Raw genomic sequence first — 23,700 nt, forward strand, 5'->3', positions numbered from 1 at the left:
AAAAATGTTTTGTACTGTTATTTATATGGTATTGTATTTATAATTATTATGTTAATTTTTACTTTCTTCACAATCTTTTTATCATGAGAGCTTGCCTTCATTTTGGAAACCTTTGCATTTTGATATTTATGTCTTTTATATTATTAAGGTATCTCACTTGTTATCCGTTACAGCAAATCAGCTCATTTGGTGCATTTTGTTCCCTCTCTTTTTGCTCTTTTAACATCTGATGTTTGTTTCAATGCTGCATGCAAACCTTCATTGAACACTGGTGTGTAAGGGTGGGGGGAATAATACTTCATGAACACGTTTTGCATATCACCTTTTCATATCACCATTTCAGACCACAGTACTGGGCGCTCCTGGTGGTAAACTCAATTCCTTTTACTGGTTCAAGTTCTTATTAGTCACACATTGTAATGAATCGGTTACTCGCTTAATTCGTCACAAAGCGCATGCGTAGAAACTCACAGACTGGCAACCAAGTAGTAGATGTGACGAGCACCTATGAGTTAGTAAAAATCGAGTCTTTGTTGTGGAATCGTGAGTCAGTGTAATGTGAGTCTTCGTCGAGTACTCGTCAGTCAGTGAAGTTTGAGGTCCGGACTGTCTGTCCAACCAGCTGAAGAGCCAGAAATGATCCATTCCAACCTTTACGGGTTTTTGTTTGTTGTTTCTTTGGTCTCTTTCAACAGTCAATAAAATTCAAGTCTTTTGAGTACCGGTGAGCCAGCGAAACCAGAGTCTTTGTTTAGTACCTGTGAGTCAGTGAAAGTCAAGTCTTCATCGACCACCCGTACGACACAGAAACTCAAGTGTTGCGTCACCTGTGAGTCTGTAAAACTCTAGACATTATCAAGCACCCTGGAGTTGGTGAAAGTCAAGTCTTTGTTGAGGACCCATAAGTCATTTAAACTTGAGTCTTCGTCAAAACTTGAGTGTTTGGGCACCCGCGGGTTAGTGAAGCTTGAGTCTTCGTCAAGTAGCCATGGGTCAGCGTAGCTGGAGTGGTTATTGAGTACCCGTTGAGTTGATGAAACTGGAGTCTGTCGAGCACACATGAGTCAGTCAAATTTTTGTCTTTGGGCACCTTTGAGTCAGTGGAACTCGAGTCTTCATCGAGCACTCTGGGGTCAGTGAAACGCAGGACTTGCTGTAGCTGAGAGTTAGTCTTCATTGAGCGCTTGTTAGTCAGTGAAACTTCAGTCTTTGCGCACCCTGAGTCAGCGAAACTCGAGTCTTCCTGGTGTACCAGTCAGTCAGTGAAACTCAAGTCTTCCTGGTGTACCAGTCAGTCAGTGAAACTCGAGTCTTCCTGGTGTACCAATCAGTCAGTGAAACTCGAGTCTTCGTGTCACCCTCAGTGGTGCAGCACGGGTAGGAAGGAGAAAGGAGAGTTGATTTCATTCACAAATGCAGTCAGCATAACAGTTGCAAAATTGATTAATGTTTCCTTCCCTAGCGGTGTGTTAGTGAACAAGTTAAAGGATACAAGTATCCGTGAGTTCCCATTCAGTGTAAAAAAAAACCTCTTGAGGTTTTTGAACGACTCGTTCACGACTACATCCCGACTCGGAACGTGTGTTGGTGTTGTTATGGTAACTGATGAAATCAATCAGTTGTAATCAAGAAGGTCTGCTAAAATGGAAACGTAGCTGATGTTCGGAACCATGCCATCAGTCATTTCTTAAAACAAAAGACGAGTGTAACAACCTTGATCTCGCTTGGTTCGCCATTCCAAGAGACAAAATATGATTCTTCTGCCACTAAAACTCACTGGATAAGCAGCATTGAATTACACAGTAGCATAGATATGTAAATATTCACATTCATTCAAGTCTCCCCTTCACTTTGATAACAATACCGTCCATGTAGACATTGGAGATGGAGATTCATTGATTTTGGATATTTGTTAGTTTTTTGTTTTTTTTTTGTTCATATGGGTTCATAAAGTAATGTGACAGGTTTTGATGTTACAAACGGTACAGATTGGTAACTGGAATACTGAAGCATGCATTTTTATTGCAGTGTTTTGTGTGGATTATTCACATATTGTATGTCAATCATGTTAACGTTGTGACAGACACGTCAATGCTCAGGCAGTCCGTCAAATATCATCACACAAAATGTCTGTAAACCTCAACAAGTAGACTTTGTTTATTTGCTGACATTGAGTATGAAGTTAAAGCAGTGTTTCGCACTGTGGTCATTAAAATTAAATAATTTATGGAGAAAAAATTGTTGTATTCTTTTATGCGTAGTGTGTCCTCACAAACTGGAGAATGCAGCAGGGTTCTAAATGTAGTTGCAGCTGATAACTGTTTTTTTTCAAGTAACCAGAAAAACATATTTTTGTTTAAAGAGCAATTATAACAACAACAATAAAATGTAAACCTCCACTCCTGCAGGTCGAAAGCTGACTGGTTCCTGCCAGCTTGTGACTGTCAAATACCTAAATATTGCTCAATGTAATTTCATTTCACTTTTAAAACACATACAAAATACATACAAAAATCATAATTATATCACTGTAAATATTATTTGATTACAATACTGTAACTATTCATTAGTAATCCCAGTTTAATGCAAACTGCGATTTGCACTACTTTTTTGACAGTCATTGAACGCACCGTCTACCGTTCTCCGAAGCACAGAGGGACGTATGGATGTATTTGGATGTCATGTCCCCCGTTTTCTTTTACCTCATATTTGCTCCCAAATGCTGATACTGTGTGGGAATGCATAAAGGTAAGATTTGATGACTTTGAGCGCTAATGTGCATCATTGTGGTTCACACCCTCTCTGGGATGGTGGCTCTTTATTCATTTAGTGCTTTTCATTTGATGTTGTTCCTGCCGTAGGTTTATACAATACATCATAAATGGGATCAAACACATCGCTATAATGTTGGTATGTTGAAGATCTTCCCCTCGCTAGTTCGATGCTAAATAGCTAATGCTAGCATGCTAGCACAATACTGGACTTCAGCCACGGTCATCACATTGACAGCCCGTCAATAGCCGCTGTAACTCAAATTTAGCTGGCGGTTCAATGCAAAAATCAGCAGAGAGATGTAAAAATGTGAAAAGCACTGGTTAGTTGGGACATTCTTATGACAATGTAGCACTTTATATGACAGTAAAAACAATACCTGCACTGCTCCAGTCGCTGGCAGGCCATGTAATCCGTGACAAGTCAAACAGCGACAGTAGCCATCTGCCAGGGTTTTGTAGCTAACTTTACCAATGACAATACGCTTTTCTTTCTCCATTTCTGCTAAATATTTGTTCCAGCTTGTTGCTACAGTTAACGTGCTGCAATCTAACTATGGTGTAGGCCAAGTGTCAATGCTGTCCCAAGCCGCTAGAGGGCAGTGTTGTCCAGCAACGAGCTGTTTCAGCTTCATGCGTGGCACTGATGGATACCACTAATTTCCTTGTTGACACTCGAGTAAAATACTGTACGGTAATACAGTACACTTACAGTACACTTAATACATCTGAAAATTTTGTAAAGGTAGCATGTTTCAATTCATAACATAGCACATAGAATAAGTCAATACATCAACATAATCATACTAGATTGAGGTAGCCGCATCTTTACAATACAGTATAGCCAAGCTAAAATACACTAACAAAATAAATAATGTAAAATATGCTGCTTTAAATAAAATACAATTAAGTACTTCCATGAGAATTAGTCTTTGTACGTATTTAAGATCTGAGTTCCTTTCCACTGTAATCCTGTTAATGATGTACATTACCACAAATGATGCTGACTCAAGATCCAGATCGCTGATATCGATATCTGTGTAGAATAAAATTGGTTGGTGTACATTACATTACCTTAACAGTTGTGTATCAATATTAAAAATGAAAACATATTACCAGAGCTGTTTTCAAGTTTTTATTGTTTGCTATTCTTATACATTTTGTACATAATATACTCATTTATACAAGAATTCACATATTGACAAGTCCAACGTGGTGAAAGAAGAGGGGGTGACTATGCAACATACTGTGCAGAGGTGGGAACACTTAAAAAAAATCCTTTACATCAAAATCTGACATAAAATCTCCTTTTATTGGAAAAAAAAAGATAGATTAACACATAAAAAGTAACACTGGTTTCCACTTTCTCCAGCAAAAATAATCAGAATAGATTAAGAAGTTTTAAAAACAAAATAGCAGTGGAAACCAGCGAAACACACTAAGCCTTTCAAAAGATGAAGTATTCACACCTGTAGAGAAAGTCACAGCAACCCTTCAATAAAAGGTCATAAGTTTGATATGACCTTGATATGTGATTAGAAACAAGTAACACCTGAATCTCTGCTACTTGGGTTTGTTCGCATCCTCTGAATGACAGTTGAAGGCAGGCGTGTCCAAACCTTCACCACAGTCACAAGAATATGTGATATATTTTATACGCTAAAGAAGATAAAAGCGACCCATTGTAGGTCTGTACGGTGGAACACGTTTATGTTGACGCCCCTCGGACTGGTTGACTGGACTGGTCTGCTAGCTTGCACATTTCCTGGTGATAAAAGGAGACCAGCAAGGATTTTTGAACCTCCAGCAGCATTTTTATTTTTATTTCAAGTCGACAGTCGTTGCTGTTGTCGTATGTCCTGGGACTTGATGGCTCGGTGGACATGAAATAGAGGGGTTGTCAACATAATGGGGTTTCACTGTATTTGCAAAGCTATCTGAACAAAACATAACTCATAATACATGTCTATAATAAAGATGTTATTTTTGCAATATGCTGAGCCAATAGAAAAACGGTTTAAGGCCTTTAAATATCAATGTTATCTTTTGATGACGTAGAGGTTGTGTTGACTGTACATTCATGTGAAAAGCCACACAGTTGTCACTAACAACCATCATCATGTCTCACTTAGATAAGAAAAGATTTCTTAAAGTCTTCAAAATTCTGGAAAAAAAAATCCCTGAAAGCTGTCGGCAGGAAGCTGAATAGCTGAACGCCTTCTGGTATCCATCACTCGCGAGTGTGTGGGGTGGGATGCGGAGCCAAAAAGGATATCACAAGTGCTGCCAGTCTATCGCGACCAGCGTCTGATTGGCCTCTTGAGCGTGACCGATGACCTCGGCGATGCCGTGCTGACGCCACAGACGCTCAATCTTCCTGTAGCGCTCCGGACATAGATGCAGGGGATTCCCCCGCCTGCACACGACACACAAACGCAGCATGAAGACAATCCATGACGACAAAATCACTACATGCTAAGCAGGCTTAAACACTGACTTGAGACCCTGATCCGTCTCTCCGTAGTCGTCCAGGTATGGAGGAGGATAGAAGCAGCCCTTTGTTTTACCTGCCACGAATAGAACCTGACTCTCTCTCACTCTGAAAACACAAAACACACACTCATTACAAACAGCAACCATTGCAGCAAATAGACTTCACTTATAACCAGGGGAGGCATCACCAAATGGAAAATGATGGAAGATGGACGTTTTGCGCTAGATACCACAAATGTACTTTGAAGTACACAAAATAAAATGTATTAATTTTAAAAAAGGGTTGCACGGCGGATGAGTGGTTAGCGTGCAGCTCACACAGCTAGGAGACCAGAGTTCGATTCCACCCTCGGCCATCTCTGTGTGGAGTTTGCATGTTCTCTCCGTGCGGGGGTTTTCTCCGAGGACCCCGTTTTCCTCCCACATTCCCAAAACATGCTAGGTTAATTGGCGACCCCAAATTGTCCATAGGTATGAATGTGAATGTGAATTTTTTTGACCTGGTAATTATGATTGTCTCAATATTTGGACTTTATTTTCAAAGCAAAATTTTTTTGCAACCTCATTGTAGTGTATATATATATATATATGTATAATTTTTTTTTTTTTTTAAAGTTTTGTTAAATTGTATGGTTGTTTATCTATATGCGCCCTGTGATTGGCTAGTCACCAGTCCTGGGTGTACCCCACCTCTCGGCCAAAGACAGCTGGGATAGGCTCCAGCACTCCCCGCGACCCTTGTGAGGATAAGCGGTAGAAAATGAATGAATGATTTTCAAGTCTTTCAGTGAATATACTGATTTTATTTTTTATTTTATTTATACTGTATTATATAATACTTTACCTCAGTCAAGCACAGCGCAAACACAGTGCTGAGGTTTTTGCCAGCGCTTATCTGTTTGTCTGTGCTCAAAAGTTCAGAATAGATTTGGATGCAATTTTCAGGGATTGTTAGAAATTCTTTATGGAAGAACTGAACATTTTGGGGATCCAGGATTTTTAAAAATTCTTTAACATTGCAAAATAATATCATTTTCGACATTTGTGCATAATGTGCAAAATGGGTAGGTCACTTATTGAGGACATTTAACCTTCCCGGTACATCACGCTAGGTTTTAGCATACTATTTTGCTATTTTCATGTGTAGACACATGCTGCCATGCTAGGTGCTAGCATGCAAATGTTAACATGTTTGTATTGCTAGCATGCTAATATTAGCTTAGTAGCTTTTTTATCCTTTTTCATGTGTAGACACATACACTTTGCACTTTGCATCATGCTAGGTTAGCATGCTAATGTTAGCATTGCTTGCATGCTGACATGAGTATAGTAGCAATTTTCATGAATATGAACTTAAGCTGACACATTCAAATTGATAAATGACTTTTACAATAATTGAGCTTTTGGACCTGAGCTAGCTTACCTATTTGGAGGAAGCTATATCCTGGAAGTTTCAAGTTTGTCACATAACAACCGCTCCGAAATGTTTCCTATCTGTGACTTGGGGATTTAAATTAAAGTCAAGTACAAAGATGTACAGGACACATTTAGGACATTCAAAGTCTTGCTAACGTGTGTGTTCTTACAGGTTCCATCAAAACGTTGGTAAAAATAAATGTCATACATGGAAGCAACCAGCAGAGGGCATGTGGCTTTTTTGCCAAGTGAATCAAAACAAGACAAAGTCACAAAGTCAAAATGCAAGCCATGGCTAGTTCTGGTTCAGGTAATGTGGATGGGAGGAAGCCAGTCTGTTCCACTGTAATACAAAAATATAATTTGTGTCATCATTAGCCTGACGATGTCTAACCTTCTAAAGTAGTTTTGGCTCTCTACTGGTTTTGCTAAAGTATGGACCACAGTGTTATTTGCTATGAAGTGTGTGGTACCTGAGGAAGAGGCCGAGGCCAGCGCCACATGTAAAGGTGTGGGCGGTGCAGGCACCGACGTCCTCGCCGTCCACCTCAGTCTGACAGCAGTAACTCTGAGAACACAGCATGGAACCACAGACCAGACACAAAGTGGGCGCACGGGACTTGTCTCCACCTGACCGGGGACACCTGTACAGGTAGGACAACAAAAAACTCACTAAGGTGGATGAATAATTTACCAGAGTACAAACATATACACAGTATGCCTAACAAAGGTGTGTGTACTGACGTAAAGCTGGATGCCTGGTTAATGAGGACACTGTAATCTTCAGGCAGGTCGATCAATCTGTTGGACTCCCTGGGAAACCTGACCATGACGGCACTCCCCTGCAGTATCTGTCTGACGGCTGGATGAGCACACCAACTGCAATACACACAGTTTTGATTATGTTTCTCTGAAAATAATTTCTAAATATGTGATAATATAGGTAATATAGGTAAGATGTACCGTTGTTAAAAAGGCCACAATTTTACATGCCAAGGTCTTTACAGAATGCTTCACTTTGCACTTCAAGTACTACATTTCTCTGAGTGCTTGGTTTTGTCAGTGAGCTCAGGTGGTGGTGAATGAAGCAGATCACTGCAGTGCATGTTTGTCATGCGCTCACGTATCGTACTTTTAGACAATCCTCACTTCTGTAAGGTGCCTATAAGTTTATGTTATGTTATGTTTATGTTAATGCCCTGTGGCATATTGTAGTGATAGCCTAACCTCTAGTGCAAATCTAATATGATTTTTTGTTTGTTATGTATCTGGACCTACATTTGATTGGTTGTAGCATATTTATTAACTCTTTAATCGCAAACATTTTTCAAAAGCTGGCCATTTTTTATGATTTCAACTAGGCTTGCCTCAATATCAAATTTTGCTGGTCAAAGTATTGTTGATATTCAATATTATTGCAACATTTTTGGGACTATTTTTTAAACTCATTTTAGTCACAAGAGGTGTCATTTGCATTTGAACTACTGCACCGTGTACATTAGCTCAACACGGAAGATGCCTGTATGTTTTTGCAATGTAGCCAAGCATTTTGGCACTGTTTTGTTTATATTTGCCGACCAAACGCCTTAGCAAGTGTTGACTGTCGGGACGAAGGAGTACATTTCTTGGGATCGAGCGGTCGGGTTGAATAAAAACGCGTTAATACATCTTTGGTAGCGAATCAAGCATTCATATTTTCTGTATGGTCTCAATGGAATATGTTTATTGTGCCCTGTTTCAGAGGAACATACAGATATACCGTACACTGTTACCTGTGTATAAGCGGCTCCAGCAAGGGTTGTTGGCTGTGGTAGAGCTGCAGCAGGTTGGAGGGCAGACTGAGGTAGCTACACAGGGCCTCCCACTGACCAGGTCCTGTTCCTGCACAATTACAATGTATCAATTCAAATCAACTGCATGGTAGAGTGGACTGCAGCTACAGTAGTGATATGAGAGAGAGCCCACTGTCTTCGTTCATTCCACTTATAGAATGCGCACACAGATACAGAATGAACCCTCTTGTCATCTAGCCTGGGCCAGGACCATTGGGTCAAATGTGACATTTTAAGCACATTTTACATATTGTCTTCCCCGAATTCACCATTCCCCAAGCATAAAAATAGCTAAATGAACTAAAATAACACATTCAAAGATGTAGACTGGTCAGTAAAGCAGGTGTCAGTAACGTTACCGGAATGTTCGTGCAGCCGTGCAGCCTGTATCAATCCAGTGCAAGTGTAATAGTTCAATGTATCGATATTTCATCACACCCCAAAAGTCAACATACATTTCATGCCATTGAGCTAATAAGAACACCTGGACGTAATGAGTTGATCGACATAAGTAGCCGACTGTATGATGTTACTAATGTATTACCCTGTAGGTCTGCTGGTGGCGCTGTAGAGTTCAGGTAATGAAAGAACAGAGCAGCGGCTCGGAGGAACGGCAAGACGCCAGCTTTAACACAACGCCACAGTTGCCAGGACGCTACTTCAGGTAAAACGCTAAAAACACACACAGAGTAATGATTAGAGTTGGAGACATACACTGCTGATTGAAATTTTAAGACTAGTTTAAAAATTGCACAAATGTACATTTTACACTGTTGGCTCTAAAGAGGTTCTTCATAGAGTTTCAAATTGCAAAAAGAAGAAATGGGAGTGAGGCAAAAATATTTAAGTAAGCAATTCAAATTCTGTTTTTTATATATATATATGTATAGTCTGGAATTTTTGATCAGCTGATGAACAGCTTATATATTGTATAGATGTTTGCAATACACCTAAGATCCAACAGTGCAAATTGCAATTTTTCAACTGCTCTTAAATTTTAATCAGGTGTGTATTCATGTTTGCCTGAACATCAGGGATTATGTGGACTGACCCGTTGAGGTGTTTCCTCAGTGTGTTGTAGAGCTGGCAGGCAAGGTCCTCCTCCTCGGATCCCCCACTGTCCTGTTCCATACATACCTCTTCTACCAAGGACAAGAAGGTTAAGAAGGTTACCTGGCAGGTAGGTTTCCAAACACAGATACAGATAATAGTGATTTGAGTGAGGTACCTGTGGTCGAGGTGAGCAGGACCTGAACCATGTGAGCCACAGTGATGAGGTGAAGGAGGTGGACGTGAGCTGAGTCAATCACATTTCGTCCCGATTGGTCCAGACTGTGTACAGAGGTGTAGGACAACACAGAGTAAACCTGAAAAAAGTAAAAAGACTCATGAGTTAATTGTGATAGAAAAAATGGGATAGTGACTCCCTTTTCCTCAGAGCATGTCCTCTTTTTGGAACCAACAAATGGCGGACAGCTTTCTGCATATATTTAATTTCCAGTATATAATTTTCTCTGATATTTTTTAATAGGACAACACTGAAGAAATAACACTTTGATACATATAAAATAGTCAGTGTACAGTTTGTATAATAGTGTATCGTTCATCTTTCTACTCCCCTCAAAATAACGCAACATACTGCTGGCAACAACAGTAAGTACACACACAAATTGAAAATATACAAATTACACCCCAAAGTGTCATTATTTGCCTTAACTCTCTTGGGCATGGAGTTCACTAGAACTAGAGCCCCATAGAGGCATGGCATCCTGGATAGATTTTAGGTCTCGAGACTTGTTTGACCAAGTCATCACATTTCCATGACAACAAGGAAACCCGCAAAGACGTTGGAAGGATTACATTCAATAACATTTTATCATCTCAACAAAGGACTGGACAGGCCATGTACAGTATCTACATTCAATGACAATCACCAGGGACATGCAGGTGTCTAACGTTCAGTGGTAGCTTTTTGCTCTTCTGTCTCTGCGACACGACCACTTGATGTTGGAAAGAAGTCGGGCTTCAGCAAAGGTTTGGCGAATAGTCGAGCTTTATATTGGCCCATGTTCATAGAAGAGTCCCAGGCGAAATGCTGCTGACAAATGAAAATATATTTCTCTTGCTGGCCAGGAATCAAACAATTCCAATCACTTCTGCCTGATGCTCGTTAGACCCAGATTTCCTGGGAGCCATTCCTACCACCGTAAACAGTGCGTAGCAGAGATGGGGGGAGGGTAGGTCTACAGCATATCTTGGCATGCCCATATAAGGAAGGTCCAGGTCGTACTGACGTCACACAGCTTGGTGTTAGAAAAAACAACTGTCAAATGACCGGAAAGCAAATATTGTTCAACATCATGGTCTAGGGTAAGGATACAAAAAGCTACCTCAGAGAATTCAGCTGTCAGGTTCCATCCTGAGGAACATAGTGAGGAAATATTATAGAAAATCTGTGGTGTGATTTAAAGTAGGCTGTCCATGCTCGGAAACCATCAACCCTGACTCAACTGGAGATGTTTTGGAAAGAATTGTCAAAAATACCTTTGACAGAATCTAGACCTTCATTGGAAGCTACAGGAATTACTTAGTTCTGCAAAAGGAGGATCTACCAAATTTATGCACCTGCCTACTTTTGTTTAAATAATTATTGCATACTTTCTGCAAATACTCATTTCACTTCTCATGTATCACTGTGTTCATCTGCTATATAATATATTTAACTGAAATTGCTAAACCCAACAACCAGTGATTTATAAAAGGAAACTCTTGGAAATTACCAGGGGTTCCCAAACCTTTTCATACAAAGTATGTGTTCATGTTTCATATAAGGATTGTGAGTGATGGACAAAATTCCCCAAAAAGTGAAGTTCCCCTTAAACACACCTGCTACTCATTCACACCCAAGACCTTGGAACACCTTGGGACACCTTGGAACAAATCACATGACAACGGAGAAGGAAAATCTCTAATTGGGTCCACTTTGGACAATTTCGCTCAGAAGTGTATCTTAAATTAAAATTAATTAAAATACGAATGGAATATAAAGTGGATTTGTGGTGTATGTAAAGTGGCTCTAACTCACCAGAACGTGGAACATGTCAATATCCAGGATGCTTGGAGTGGTTTCTATTTGAGGACATTGAACCAGAGCTACACAAGAGATAGAAACAGACAAATACAAAAGATTACTCTGTTGCTAATCAAATTTAAGCGCTTGTGTATCCACTGCCAAACCCAAGTAGTAGTACTAGTAGTAGTAGTCAATTTTATTTTCTATATAGCGCATTACAACAAAAGTAATTAAAAGTATATTTCAAATACCTAGAAAACATGTCTAATCATCAGGTTATTTCATGAACAACCTACATTGTGCCCCTCCACTCCCAAAGCTGAAAACTGAGATGGAAACACTGGTTGGTGTTGTGTTTTTGACAAAAAACAGCCAGAAGTATGCACCTGCAAACAATCTGATGAAGTGTGTGTGGACCGTTTGTGGTGAAGCTGATCTCCAACAAGCTGAACTGAACCTGGTGATGGAGCTCAAGCAGTCGTCCTGCAACACACAATCACAGCAAGGACAGACATGATTTATAAGATTGACAAATAATGGGGCTCGGACTTATACAATGTCCTTATACCAGACATGGGGTCTCTAAGAAATAACAAAAACAGTGCAGTAGATAACCACCAGACACTGGTTAACAGTGCATGCGATATATGGCGATGACAAATTGATTTCAGGTCTCTTCCAATCTACATTGAAAATTCAACAGTTTAAGATCATCAGTTTCACAAACTACACATTGCTTCATAATACAGTAGGTTGATTTCATCCACCGATGTTTTTGTTTGGATCTTGGAAAGTGTAAGTGTCAAGAAAGGTGCCTGTAAATTAAATGTTTTTCCTTTTTAATTATGTGTTTGAACTCTTAGGTGTTACAGGTTACGGTTGACAAATAAACCACCTGGAAAAAGAGTGCCTAAGTGCCCCGTCAGGATGACTGGGGTGAGTTTTATGGTTGTTTCCGGTACAAATGGTAAAAAAATAAATGCAAGCTGCTTGGTATAAGTAAGTATCGAAGTGCCAAGTCAGAGCCAGCTATTAAAAAATAGACCTATGCAGGACTCCATATAAGTAAAATCATTTTAAAGTCATTATGTTACCTGTCTGCAGGGTAAACCTCCGAATAAAGGCTTCTCTTCATCCATTAATAGGCGTTCTGTAAGTGGACATGTCAAGTAGAAATTTATAAAAGAATGTGTCACTGACCTCTGGTCTAGGGGGATGTGTGTGTATACCTATTGCTTGGATGGTGTAGGCACAAGTGGCCCAACTCAGCACAGGGACTCTATGGTCTTGTTCATTGGGATTCACCTTCAGTCCCACCTTGTAGGTTGACATGCTGAACGTTGTTATCATCTCAATGATACTGCTGGAAAATGGGTTTCTAAGCGAGATAATGAGTGTCATCAGTGATGAGTTTTTCCCCAAAGGGTGACTGGATTATTAATATTTCGACAAAATGGATGCTGACTCACAGTGGAGTGAAATCAAGTCTGAATCCTTCTGGAATAGGAGGATCCCCACCTTCTATACTCATGTAAACACAGACATGAGAAATAACATAACACTCACAACACAAACAGAATTGAGCAGTCTTTACATTAATCTAAATGACTGATGGTTTCACTGACCACTGGACCCTTTTTTATGGAAGTGGAGCAGTGCTGCAACCTGCTGATTGGTTGTCTTCAGCCACACATCCAGACTCGGGTGATCAACACTGAAAGAGATAGTGGATTACTATTCAAAAATGATATTAACAAATGATCAGATTGTTGTGTCATTTTTGATGATTATTTAATGTCCTGCTCAACAGGTCACTACTGTTCCCCAGAGTGTGTATTCAGCAATGACAAATCATCTTGATTGTCACAATTCTGGAAGAAATATGCATAATCATTTTTCTCTTTAATTATTTTTCACTTCTACTCTTTCTCTTATACTTTGTTTTAAATTTGTTATTTACAAATGCCAAAAATTATCTCATAATCTCATAATGTTAAAGAATTCTAAAAACATTCCTGGATCCAGGAATTTTTATCAGTTCTTCCATATCCTATTTCTGACGATTCCTGTAAATTACATCCAAATCCATTCAGAACTTTGAAAGTTATTTTGAACACACAGACACAAAAACATAACCTTGGTGCTGTGCTGGGTTGTGGTAATTTATGGGAGTGGATTCGTAACCACAAAATGCCGTTACACGAAACACCGTAAAGTGAGGGCCACCTACCGACAGTACATAGTTAACCGGACGACAAAAAGAATATGCAAATGATGTGTGTAGTTGTACCTATGGTCAGGTGTTTGTGCGTGTGGCAGCAGGGGGATGACTGTGTTGCTAAGACACTCGCACAGTGGACACAGGAACTCTCCATTCTCCACATCGTAGCTGGTGTGACCTCGCAAACGCTGCTGCCGCCTCTGCTCCTTGAGCTGCACCGCTTCAAAGTACCTGAATACAAGGATTCAGTGTAGGTGTTCATAAAATGACTGCATTGTTCTGCCCCTATTCACGATGCAGAACACACTCCAGAAGCGACATGTGGTGGACAGGAATGCCAAACAGTGTAGAGAATAGTTCTAATCATGTGACTCACCTCTGCCAGCAGGTGGCATGCATGATGTGTCCACAGCTGGCTGTATGAATACCCATTGACAGGTCCGGATGCATGAACAGAGGGTCATGTTGCTCTGAAACACGATATCATACATTCCAATGAGCAACCCTAAAAAAATGATACTCTGTTGCCTGTCTCAGTGAAAGGGGGAATCAAGCGCACCTGCATTGGGCAAAGAGCAGCAGCGTTTTTTGGACAAGACGGTTGATTTTTGGACAAATGCTGCCAACACCATGGCCTTGCCACTACATTTGACCTCCTGTTCCTCCTGGCACAGTATACAGGTGACCAGCTGACGCCGTTCAGCTCCTCTCCCAACCCTTGCGGGACCGACGCAGACCTGAGATGTACAGGACGCTTCCGAACTGGACACACTGGGAATGGCAAAATAGCATCAAATTTGGCCAAATGTTACTTTGACAACTGCCTACACAGTCAAAGTGTGAGCTATATCTTAAGGCCCCCTAAACATAACGACAGACCTGTGCTCAGCATCTGCGGATGTGGATGCCTCGAGCTCCGCCAGAGTTTGCTGGAAAAGTTCTTTGTTCTCGTTGATGAAATGCTTCTGCATTTCAGACATCTGAGCCATTATCTTTTCCCTTCGCAGTCGAGCCATCTCTGCCTTCCTCTTCCTCTCTGCTTTGTCTTTGTCCCGTATCACCTGCAGGAGGAAAACAAATGCAGCCAATAATTAAGAGGTAAAAGCATGAAAGTAAGGCAGGTGTTATTGAGTTTCACCTCCTCCAGCCCATGTCCATGGCTGATGGTAACCGCGGAGGTGGAGGATGTACGTTCTCTAATTGTTTTGATGTTTGCCACCATCTGCAAACAATCAACATTTAAAACACACAATAACCCACAGAGGAGGCAACAGCTTTGGCAGAAAAAGACACTTAAATTTTAATTCAAAAGCGGTGTTACAAATAACATATACAAATTGCTATGTAACATGTAACTATTTAGAATTAATTAAGCATTTTTCATGCAAAATTGGAGCAACTGTATGACACCATAAAAGTGTTGAAGCAATGTTTTTAAACTTGTATTTTATCATTCAATGTTATATGAATTAAGTGGAAGACTCTCTTGGCTTTTATGGCAATCTCACTGTTTATTTGCCACTCACAGTAGCAGGGAAAATGACAATTTGAAGAGCGTGACTTTGACATCTACGCTACAAAGCTGATTTATTTATTCAATACATTCGTATACCACACTAAAATGAGCTGCATTGTTGTGTTTGATTGTAAACTTTTAGGGATATCAAACTTTAAGGTATCACTGCACTTCATGACACACACAAGATGACAGGGTTTCAGAATCCCAATATGAAGCAAAGAATAGAAGTGGGGCCAAACAAAGGGGCCACACGGCACAAATGCTCAGTGTGAGAGCAGGCCAGTGGGGGAAGCCGCAGCCAAGTCGATCTTGGTACGAATGTTTGAGTACACCCCCAGTCAGCAAACTGTACCTTGAGAATCCAAGTGATCATGTCTTTGTGGACCTCCAGATGAGGAGCATTCTGAAGACTCTCAAGCAAAGCCAGGACACTTCCTGAAGTACTTGGAGCTTCACCTGGACCTAAAAATAAGTATGCACGTTGTTGTATTGCTATAAAATAATAGGCAAATATCATAATATTGGAGTCACGGGGTGTGATACTGACGTGTGATTTTAGAAGTGTAGTTGAAAGTGATGTCATCTTCGCCATTGTTGTTTTCCAGCTGTTGCTGCTCCTCCAGCAGAGCCATGCCTACCAGATGGAGCACCTACATAAAGTCCACAACAAAATTGACTACCTTTGGTTTCATGGTTGTATTTTGCTGTATTGAGAAAATATTATTTAGTTGATAAACTACACAGAATTTAAAGTCTAAGAAGTGTTCACTTGTATTTGTAACTTGTTGTTTCTACATGTGTCGGGTGTCGGGACTGGTAGAGCTAAAATGTGTCTCACCCTCTGCAGCATGGACTCTGTCCAGCCTCCCCCCTTAGGTTCCATTGCCCACTGCAGCACTGCACCCTCCACACCCAAAAGCACATCACACTGCAGCAAGTTCACTAGACTAGCAAACAAGGGACAAAGAGGAGGGGGTGCTGGTGGAGGAAGGGCTGAGGAACAAACACAAACACCATCTTTAGATAAAAAAAAAAAGAAAGTTGTATACAGGAAAAATAATCTGCAGACAAGTGTCAATTGGACAACATGTTTAATGTCCTTGAAAGGTTTCATACTGTTGAAGTAGTAAATCAATGTGTCAGCATATTTTTTTACATTACTCCTGATTTGAGTTGTTTTCTATTAGGTGTGTAACAGTACGTTTGTAATCAGATTTTTCGATCCAGACGTGGTACAATACAACTCCTGTACCAGGTGTCTAAATACAGTGCAGCAGTCTTTAATGAGCAGAAGTCTCCCAATAATATTAAAGGAAGATTGTATAAACTTTTAATTTACACCCCCCCCCCCAAACAGTACATCCCGACTAAGGGTTACCACAGGCTAAAGCTGTCGTATGTGTCACTCACCCGGGACGTATGTATGTGAGCATCGTACAAGGCCGGTGCAGACCACTCACTTTGATTGCAAGATGGCCGCAGTGGCTTCCTATAGCACCTATGGCTATCGTGCCCAGGAGTACCACTGTGTACAGCGAAAGAAGCAAGGTGCATTTAATGTCGGACACCCTATGTCTACGCGTGTCCATGGAGGTGGGTAGAACCACAGCGATGGCCGGGAGGAGCCGCCCGCCCTGACTGAGAAAGGTGCATGAATGTCGGACACTCTATGCCGCTGTGCGTCCACGGACAGACACACATTTTGTTCATTTACAAGAAAACAACACTGTATTTTATATTTTCTTTTATATTGTTTGACATTTTTCTGTACATTTTATATTTTGTGTCATTTTGCATTATTAAAAATGAAACCAAACTGTGACTAAAACCGAGGTATGTACCGAGCCGAAATAGTAGTGTACAGTTATTCCCCTACATTCCGTTCTTCCCCATCACATACAACTGATGTTGTCCTCTGTGACACATATCTTGTCACTGGTGTATTCACCTGTGTCATCTCCACTCTGTCTCCTCAGCTTTCTCTGAGCCTCCTCTGCCTGTACATACATCACAGCGTCGTCAAAACAAAGTGTGTGTGCGTGTGTGATGGTGGTGTTTATTTGAGTACCTTAGATTGGTCGGCTCTGCTGTAGTGATAAAAGTAGAGGTTGAAGTGCTTGTTCCACTCAGGTCGCAGCTCGTAAAGTCCACGACCTGTCACACCTGGCTTCCTGTAAATTGAGGTAGACTTAAATTACTCATCATCATTGATGCCAGTTACCCCTTCAGGGACTTCAGACAGTCAACAAGCATCCTGCAGCCATCACATTCCATCACACACCACATTCTTATCCTTTCAGCCTGGAGGTCATAACATCAGAAGCTCTGTGGGCAACCTCTCTTCCCTGTTTCCCCATGGGTACCAGCTCAATGCATATGAAATCAACCCTCGCCTCACGGTTCGAATTTTGTGGCTTCACTCTATCACGGTTTTTCAAAAATACATTATAAATCATGCTGTTTAACGGTTGGATACGGCCTAATAGCTAGAAAAATGCGCATATTTAAACACATTTTATATATTTCTAAATCAAGCATTTTAAGCATTAAAATGGTTAAATAAACTAAAATGCACAAATATGGCATTCAAAAGACGCATTCAGATGTTGAGTTAATGTAATGTAATGTTTAATGTTGAGTTAATGTAATCTACACTAGTATCAGTAGTGTTACTGTAATGTTCAGTGAGATGTAACAGGCTTTTGTTCCTGGTTTGAATCATCAACAGGCACAATAAGCCACAATAAAAATCCCTAATAATAACATGGGCTACTTTTGCGGCCATTACCCACACAAAGCTGAAACTCAACTCTCACTCCCCACTCCTCAACATCACTTTCTGTCCGCCTATTTCATGTCCCCTTAGGAATACATTTATATGAACACACAAGCACAAGTGTTATGTATGTCTTAAATGGCTTACTTACTCCTATTGTCTGCTATATTGAATATTACAAGTAAAGGTGACTATAAGAAATTATTTCACAGCTAAAGGGCTCTATTAATTTAAAAAAATATATTAGGAAGATCGTGAATCTATGCTCTAATTACAAAAATTGCCACAGTTCCTCACTGATAGTTTCAAGCCAATGGACCATCACTGCAATACATTTAATCTTCACTCACTTGAACGAAGCAACACTGTCGATGACACGCTCTAGACCAGTCTCCTTGTTCCCCTAAGAGGAAACAGTCAGAAATAAAACAGTCGGACTCTCATAAAGTATGTAGGTTGAAGAAAAATGTGAATATAGATTCAAGCAGTGTTGTTTAGCTAGGTATAGTTTGGAAAACCGATGAGGATTTGACTAAATCTCCTCTGTATATTCTGAATGTCGCTTTTGATGCCAGCGTCCTGTACTGTTGGGTGCTAGATTTTTTTCTCATCACAACGTGAGAGTTGTTGTATTTTATGTTAGACTGCAGTCGAGTTGAGATTGAACCAATATTATTTATATTGGTTGCAGCCAAAACATGCACTCAATTTTTCTGCAATTTCTTCAGTCTACGAAGTTTCCCCTACAAATATGTTGGGGGTTCTGATATTATGATTACATGTACTGCTATACCCATTTTCAGGCTTCACTCCACTGGCTGCCCCTACATTATATATATTTTTTTAATCCCTCAACAGCCTAGGCCCCGCCCCACCTCTCTGAGCTGCTGCTACTACAGCTCCCTATAGGCAGCCCTGCTCACTCATGTCAGCTGATCAGCTGTTTCTAACAGTCCCAAACAGAACATGTAAGCAGAATGTAAGTGGAATGATTTGTCATTGCAAATTAAACAGGCCTCCTCTTCCCTGTCTGTTCTTAAATTCTTGCTGAAAACTCACTTATTTTCTTTGGACTTTGAGATTATCTGACTTTGTTGGTGTATTTTATTCTTGTTCTTCTTTGTTCTTATGGTCGTTTATGCTGGCCATTTTTTTTTTTTTCTCATCTTATTTTAAAATGTTTTCAATATACCAGCTGCGCTTTCATGTTTTATATTATTCTGTACAGCACTTTGGTCCACTGTGGTTGTTTTTAAAAGTGCTTTACAAATAATAATAAAATGGATTGCAGTGGATTTATATCTGTCAAGAAGTGATTCTTGACAGATTCCAGTCATTCTGTGACTCCACCGTGCTGCATGTGTCGGTGATAGCAAAAAGTGGTATGACAAACATCAGTCATTAAAAAGGTGAAAGAGAGTCTTACATTCTCCGGTAGAGCTTTCACCAGCTCACTATGAGCCATCGGTCTGATTGACAACTGGTGGATGATTTCTCTTCTGACCTCGTCAAATGGCTCCACTTGGCCAACGCCGGCTACGTAACGTTCACCTGACCAACATAAATGCAAACAAGGAATGCCACATGTTAGCATGTGTAGCTCCAAAAGGTTAAGTGGTTAACAGAAAAAACAAAAATGCACCAATCAAGATGATGATTAAGTGTAGCATCTCCTCAATAAGGGTATTGTTCTGCTGGACCAGATCCTAAACAAAACGTCAAGAGGCGGAAAGGTAAATCAGCAGACATAATGCTATTAATATAAGCAGTATTAAATTGTTAAGAGTCTCAACCAACCTTATTGGTCTCTCTGTATCTTTTTCTGCAGTCTGCAGAACTGAAAATGTGGAAAAGTTCAAAACGACTTAGCACAATCATCAGGAAGTGGTTTGGATCCATCATGGATGCTCCAGCCTATGGTAACAAACAGCAACAAAGACACAAGAAAGCCAAACAACAGAATTTTGTGTATCAGTAGAGTCAATATGATACAAAAAAGATCAAAGCAAGATTAAATTAATCTAAAATTAAGGTCATAAACTAGATTTCTATGATCAAAATACAAAACAGCAGCTTTGAAAGCTAGCTATTTTATTTTCTATTTTATTCTATTAGAATATTATATTATATATTTTATATTTTCAATTAAAGTTTCTGGCAATTTTTATGCATTTTTTTCCACAAAACCTCTATTGGTAACATGGTGGTGGTGCTCAAAAGATGTACCGTAATTTCCGGTGAATAATACGCACCCACTAAATTTATAGAGAAAATATTTGTACATATATAAACCGTACATGTCCACGTTATAGAAAGGCACATTGTGGCACATACAAATATCTGAGGACCAGGTAGCTCTTTATTTGACAGGAGCCAATCATGATGTGATTTGTACCTGCAACATGATGACGTCTTTGTCGAACATCTCCACTCTGCACTTGACATTGTGGTAATAATAAATCTAAAACATACAAACAGGCGTAGGCATTCCAGTTTTACTGAAAGACACCGGACAATGATGGACTCACTACAGATTTCCCTCTGATTGTGTTGAAAACTGAATATCAGCTCACTTGGTTTATTAAGGAGAAACCATTCCTTCTCCACATCCCAGCAAGCACCTGGGCACAGAGGACCAGGCATCGCAAGGGGAGTTCAATCAGGAGGGGTGGGCTGAGTTCCCCCTGAAGGCAGACACACATCGACACGGATTAAGACTGGAAGATGATCATCAAGGTTATCAATACATTTTAAAAAGCATCGATTGTGTGGTGTTTCAATGCAATTGGAGTTTGAGCAAACATTAGCAAATTTGTCATAATCCAAAATGATGTAGTTTTACGGAGTGGAATGTACGCCAAATAATTCTAGTGTGCTTCGTGCTTCTAAATACTGTACTCTGTGTGTATTGAAATAGACTGTGTATTTATTTCTGTGTTCTCTACTATTGTCTGACACCATGACAGTAGTTTGTGTGCTGTGCAGTTATCCCACTTCCCTTCGGTTTAACAAACACCTGAGGACTCCATCCACTTTTTGTATTGCATGTTTGCACTAGCTATGATAGAGTCCACTCCAATAGGCTTTGTGGAAAAGGTAGGGTACGATATGGAATGGCACCAAAAACATTCTTTTATTGTAAACGAAATGGTGCCTTTAAAGTACAATGTGAAATCAATGTTATTTAGAAATCTGACTTTACAGTTCAACCATGACCCCAAATTAGTTGATGGGGGCAATGATGAGAGGACAGTGTCTTCTGTAATCTATTTTTATTTGTACTTCCACATAAAGTAGCCTAGTACATAAGAACCAGGTGCTCTACTAACTGAGCTATACACCTGCAATTGCTTCAGCAGAATGTTCATAGTCATAGGCTCTGTAATTGTATTACTAATTGCCATAATGCATTGTAGCACTGCTCTTAAATTCCCATAAGGCATTGCTGCACTGCCCATTCATTTTTAATGGAAAAATGAAGACGAAGATGAAGAGGGATCTGTGTTGCCAACATAGCGAGTACTGTATTCAGATCTCAAGATAGCAAGAAATCTAGCTACTTTTTGGTGTCCTATGCCTGATGCCCTGCCCTGATTATACCCATTGACAGCGAATGCCAACAGTGAGGCTCGACTGTTATCATTCAACAGCAATAGCATGGCTGACTGACTTTTCTTTCACATATCTATTGCCTGCATGGAAGTACTGTCAAGTGAGCGAGTGTATCATGTTTGTAACTTAATGGACTACTTGAAATCCTTTTTTTCCATTTCTAGAAAGTGAATCGTGCACTCCTACCCACCAATGGAAGCTGTTCAGGGAGCCGAGAAGCAACTTCTGTCCTGCTGAGGAGAACATGGAGACCTAGGGAGGACAAAACATCAGATTGACATGTGTCCAAACCAAGGCACGTTGTTTGCATGGATCAACATGCTCTATCCCATTAAACTCTGACTCCATACGGATTGGTGTTAATGTCATACAGACATATACATTTCTATTAAAAGTGCATGCAGAAAAATAATATTCACTCATGAATAAGGCGACTTCCAAAAGAATCGCTATGAAGTAGTGCTTTTTGCATTCATTCCTTTGGAAGTAACCTATGTGTCTTGTGTGTGTGTTCACCTGCAAGCAGTCTGCAGACAGGGAGGTGGATGGACACTTTGTCCTGAGACACTTGGTACCGGAAAGTCTCCACACAGTGACCAGCCAGATTCAAGCTGATTGGCTGTTCACCATCTGGGAGGCCACTGTGACACTGACTGACAGCGCTCAAACACTTCCTGTAGGCCTCAATCAGCACACGCTCCTGACACAATGGAAGAAATTAACATTAATTCTGTTAAAGTAGAACAACACTGGCCAAATGCTTTTGGGGACCACAGGCTGAACGTGGGACACATTCATGGTCACAGCTTCCGTTTTTGGACCATTTAAGTATCACATGCTTAATGAGGAGCAGCACTTAAATGAGAAACGATACGCATCAGATATATATATATTATGAATTAAATATTTAGTTGTCAATCTTTCTTTCGGAATGCTTCCGGCGGCCTCAGAGGAGCCTCAACGGGGTAACTGTTTTTCGTATAGCCAAGCATGGTGGTAGAAGCATTGTGGTCTGGGGATGCATGAGTGCTGTCGGAACTGGGGAGCTGCGGTTAATTGCGGAAAACATGTGAGATGATACTGTGAGATTCTGAAGCAGAGCATGACCCTTCTCTTAGGAAAGTGGTATTTTATGGTTTGATATCATGAAAAAATAAAGGCTTCTGAGGGGAATATATATATATATATATTTTTTTTTTAAACCAAGACCCGCAAATTTGCAGTGATGCAAATGCTGAATGTGCGGGGATCCACAGTACTCACTTGTGTTACCAAACAACTTTAAGTTTCTGTTTGTCAGAAACTTCCAGAAACATTTACAATACACCATGACTTTCTGCAGCATGTATAAGTTGGTAATACAAGTGCGACATAATTATTCATGTGAATCAGACAATGAAATACGTAGAAATGTCATACAGTAGGCACTTGCAGTACTTCTGCATCCTGTAGGGGTCAGGCATGCGTGAGCTGGAAGGTGGTATTGATGTCCTTCCACATTTTACCAATTTGGTTAACATCTTAATGAGCAACCAGTATTAACCAGTATTATTTTTCTGGAGTATTAGAGAAACTCCAAAGTAGCGACTGTCTCACCAGCAATGAACCTCATTGCACGTCACTGGTACAGGTACATAATATATGGTTAATATGTAATGTGTGTTTTCATGCTGTCTCACATCAGTAGAGCACCACTCCTGGATCATTGAAATGATGTGAGTTAGTTTCATCTGCAGGGTGAATGCAGCCTCCCACTCGGGCTCCATCTCTATGTGCTGCCCCACTTGTCGAACTACAGGGTCCATGCCCTGAAGACAAAAGAGCTTAGTACAGTCTTAATAAGTGTCATGTTGGGTCTGCAACAGAGACACCTTATTACCTGCATACACTTAAGAAGCTCCAGAAAAGCATCCAGACCATCCAGAAACTTCTCTCTGAGCTCATCACTCCACTCAGAGGGTCGACTGATTAAGACATACCTGGACGT

The 23,700-nt window shown here is 40.3% G+C and overlaps 1 protein-coding gene across 2 annotated transcripts in view; it reads right to left on the reverse strand.

Annotated features, from left to right (window-relative positions):
- Positions 1 to 4,563: 4,563 nt before the first annotated feature.
- Positions 4,564 to 23,700, reverse strand: part of ubr2 (ubiquitin protein ligase E3 component n-recognin 2) — a 34,875-nt gene continuing 15,738 nt past the window's right edge. Inside the window, exons 13-46 of one of the 2 annotated variants that reach the window (XM_058060273.2) lie at positions 23,593 to 23,692; positions 23,393 to 23,521; positions 22,230 to 22,413; positions 21,904 to 21,965; positions 20,675 to 20,785; positions 20,497 to 20,562; positions 19,899 to 20,015; positions 19,744 to 19,807; positions 19,528 to 19,652; positions 18,452 to 18,504; positions 17,394 to 17,496; positions 17,274 to 17,322; positions 16,164 to 16,318; positions 15,873 to 15,975; positions 15,678 to 15,787; positions 14,945 to 15,028; positions 14,686 to 14,867; positions 14,366 to 14,577; positions 14,183 to 14,276; positions 13,876 to 14,037; positions 13,211 to 13,299; positions 13,055 to 13,106; positions 12,815 to 12,963; positions 12,680 to 12,735; positions 11,972 to 12,068; positions 11,598 to 11,665; positions 9,741 to 9,879; positions 9,564 to 9,654; positions 9,057 to 9,184; positions 8,453 to 8,561; positions 7,425 to 7,559; positions 7,154 to 7,324; positions 5,269 to 5,370; positions 4,564 to 5,187 (exon numbers count right to left, since the gene is read on the reverse strand). In XM_058060273.2, the coding sequence (XP_057916256.2) occupies positions 5,046 to 5,187; positions 5,269 to 5,370; positions 7,154 to 7,324; positions 7,425 to 7,559; positions 8,453 to 8,561; positions 9,057 to 9,184; positions 9,564 to 9,654; positions 9,741 to 9,879; positions 11,598 to 11,665; positions 11,972 to 12,068; positions 12,680 to 12,735; positions 12,815 to 12,963; positions 13,055 to 13,106; positions 13,211 to 13,299; positions 13,876 to 14,037; positions 14,183 to 14,276; positions 14,366 to 14,577; positions 14,686 to 14,867; positions 14,945 to 15,028; positions 15,678 to 15,787; positions 15,873 to 15,975; positions 16,164 to 16,318; positions 17,274 to 17,322; positions 17,394 to 17,496; positions 18,452 to 18,504; positions 19,528 to 19,652; positions 19,744 to 19,807; positions 19,899 to 20,015; positions 20,497 to 20,562; positions 20,675 to 20,785; positions 21,904 to 21,965; positions 22,230 to 22,413; positions 23,393 to 23,521; positions 23,593 to 23,692 (3,793 nt within the window). In that variant the 3' untranslated portion in view covers positions 4,564 to 5,045. Of the gene's footprint in view, positions 5,188 to 5,268; positions 5,371 to 7,153; positions 7,325 to 7,424; positions 7,560 to 8,452; positions 8,562 to 9,056; positions 9,185 to 9,563; positions 9,655 to 9,740; positions 9,880 to 11,597; positions 11,666 to 11,971; positions 12,069 to 12,679; positions 12,736 to 12,814; positions 12,964 to 13,054; positions 13,107 to 13,210; positions 13,300 to 13,875; positions 14,038 to 14,182; positions 14,277 to 14,365; positions 14,578 to 14,685; positions 14,868 to 14,944; positions 15,029 to 15,677; positions 15,788 to 15,872; positions 15,976 to 16,163; positions 16,319 to 17,273; positions 17,323 to 17,393; positions 17,497 to 18,451; positions 18,505 to 19,527; positions 19,653 to 19,743; positions 19,808 to 19,898; positions 20,016 to 20,496; positions 20,563 to 20,674; positions 20,786 to 21,903; positions 21,966 to 22,229; positions 22,414 to 23,392; positions 23,522 to 23,592; positions 23,693 to 23,700 lie in introns of those variants that run through there. The other variant, XR_013627386.1, reaches the window with a different exon arrangement.

Source organism: Doryrhamphus excisus, linkage group LG5, assembly GCF_037039965.1.
Source record: "Doryrhamphus excisus strain RoL-2023G ecotype Guam linkage group LG5, RoL_Dexc_Guam_v1.1, whole genome shotgun sequence".
NCBI lineage: Eukaryota > Metazoa > Chordata > Actinopteri > Syngnathiformes > Syngnathidae > Doryrhamphus > Doryrhamphus excisus.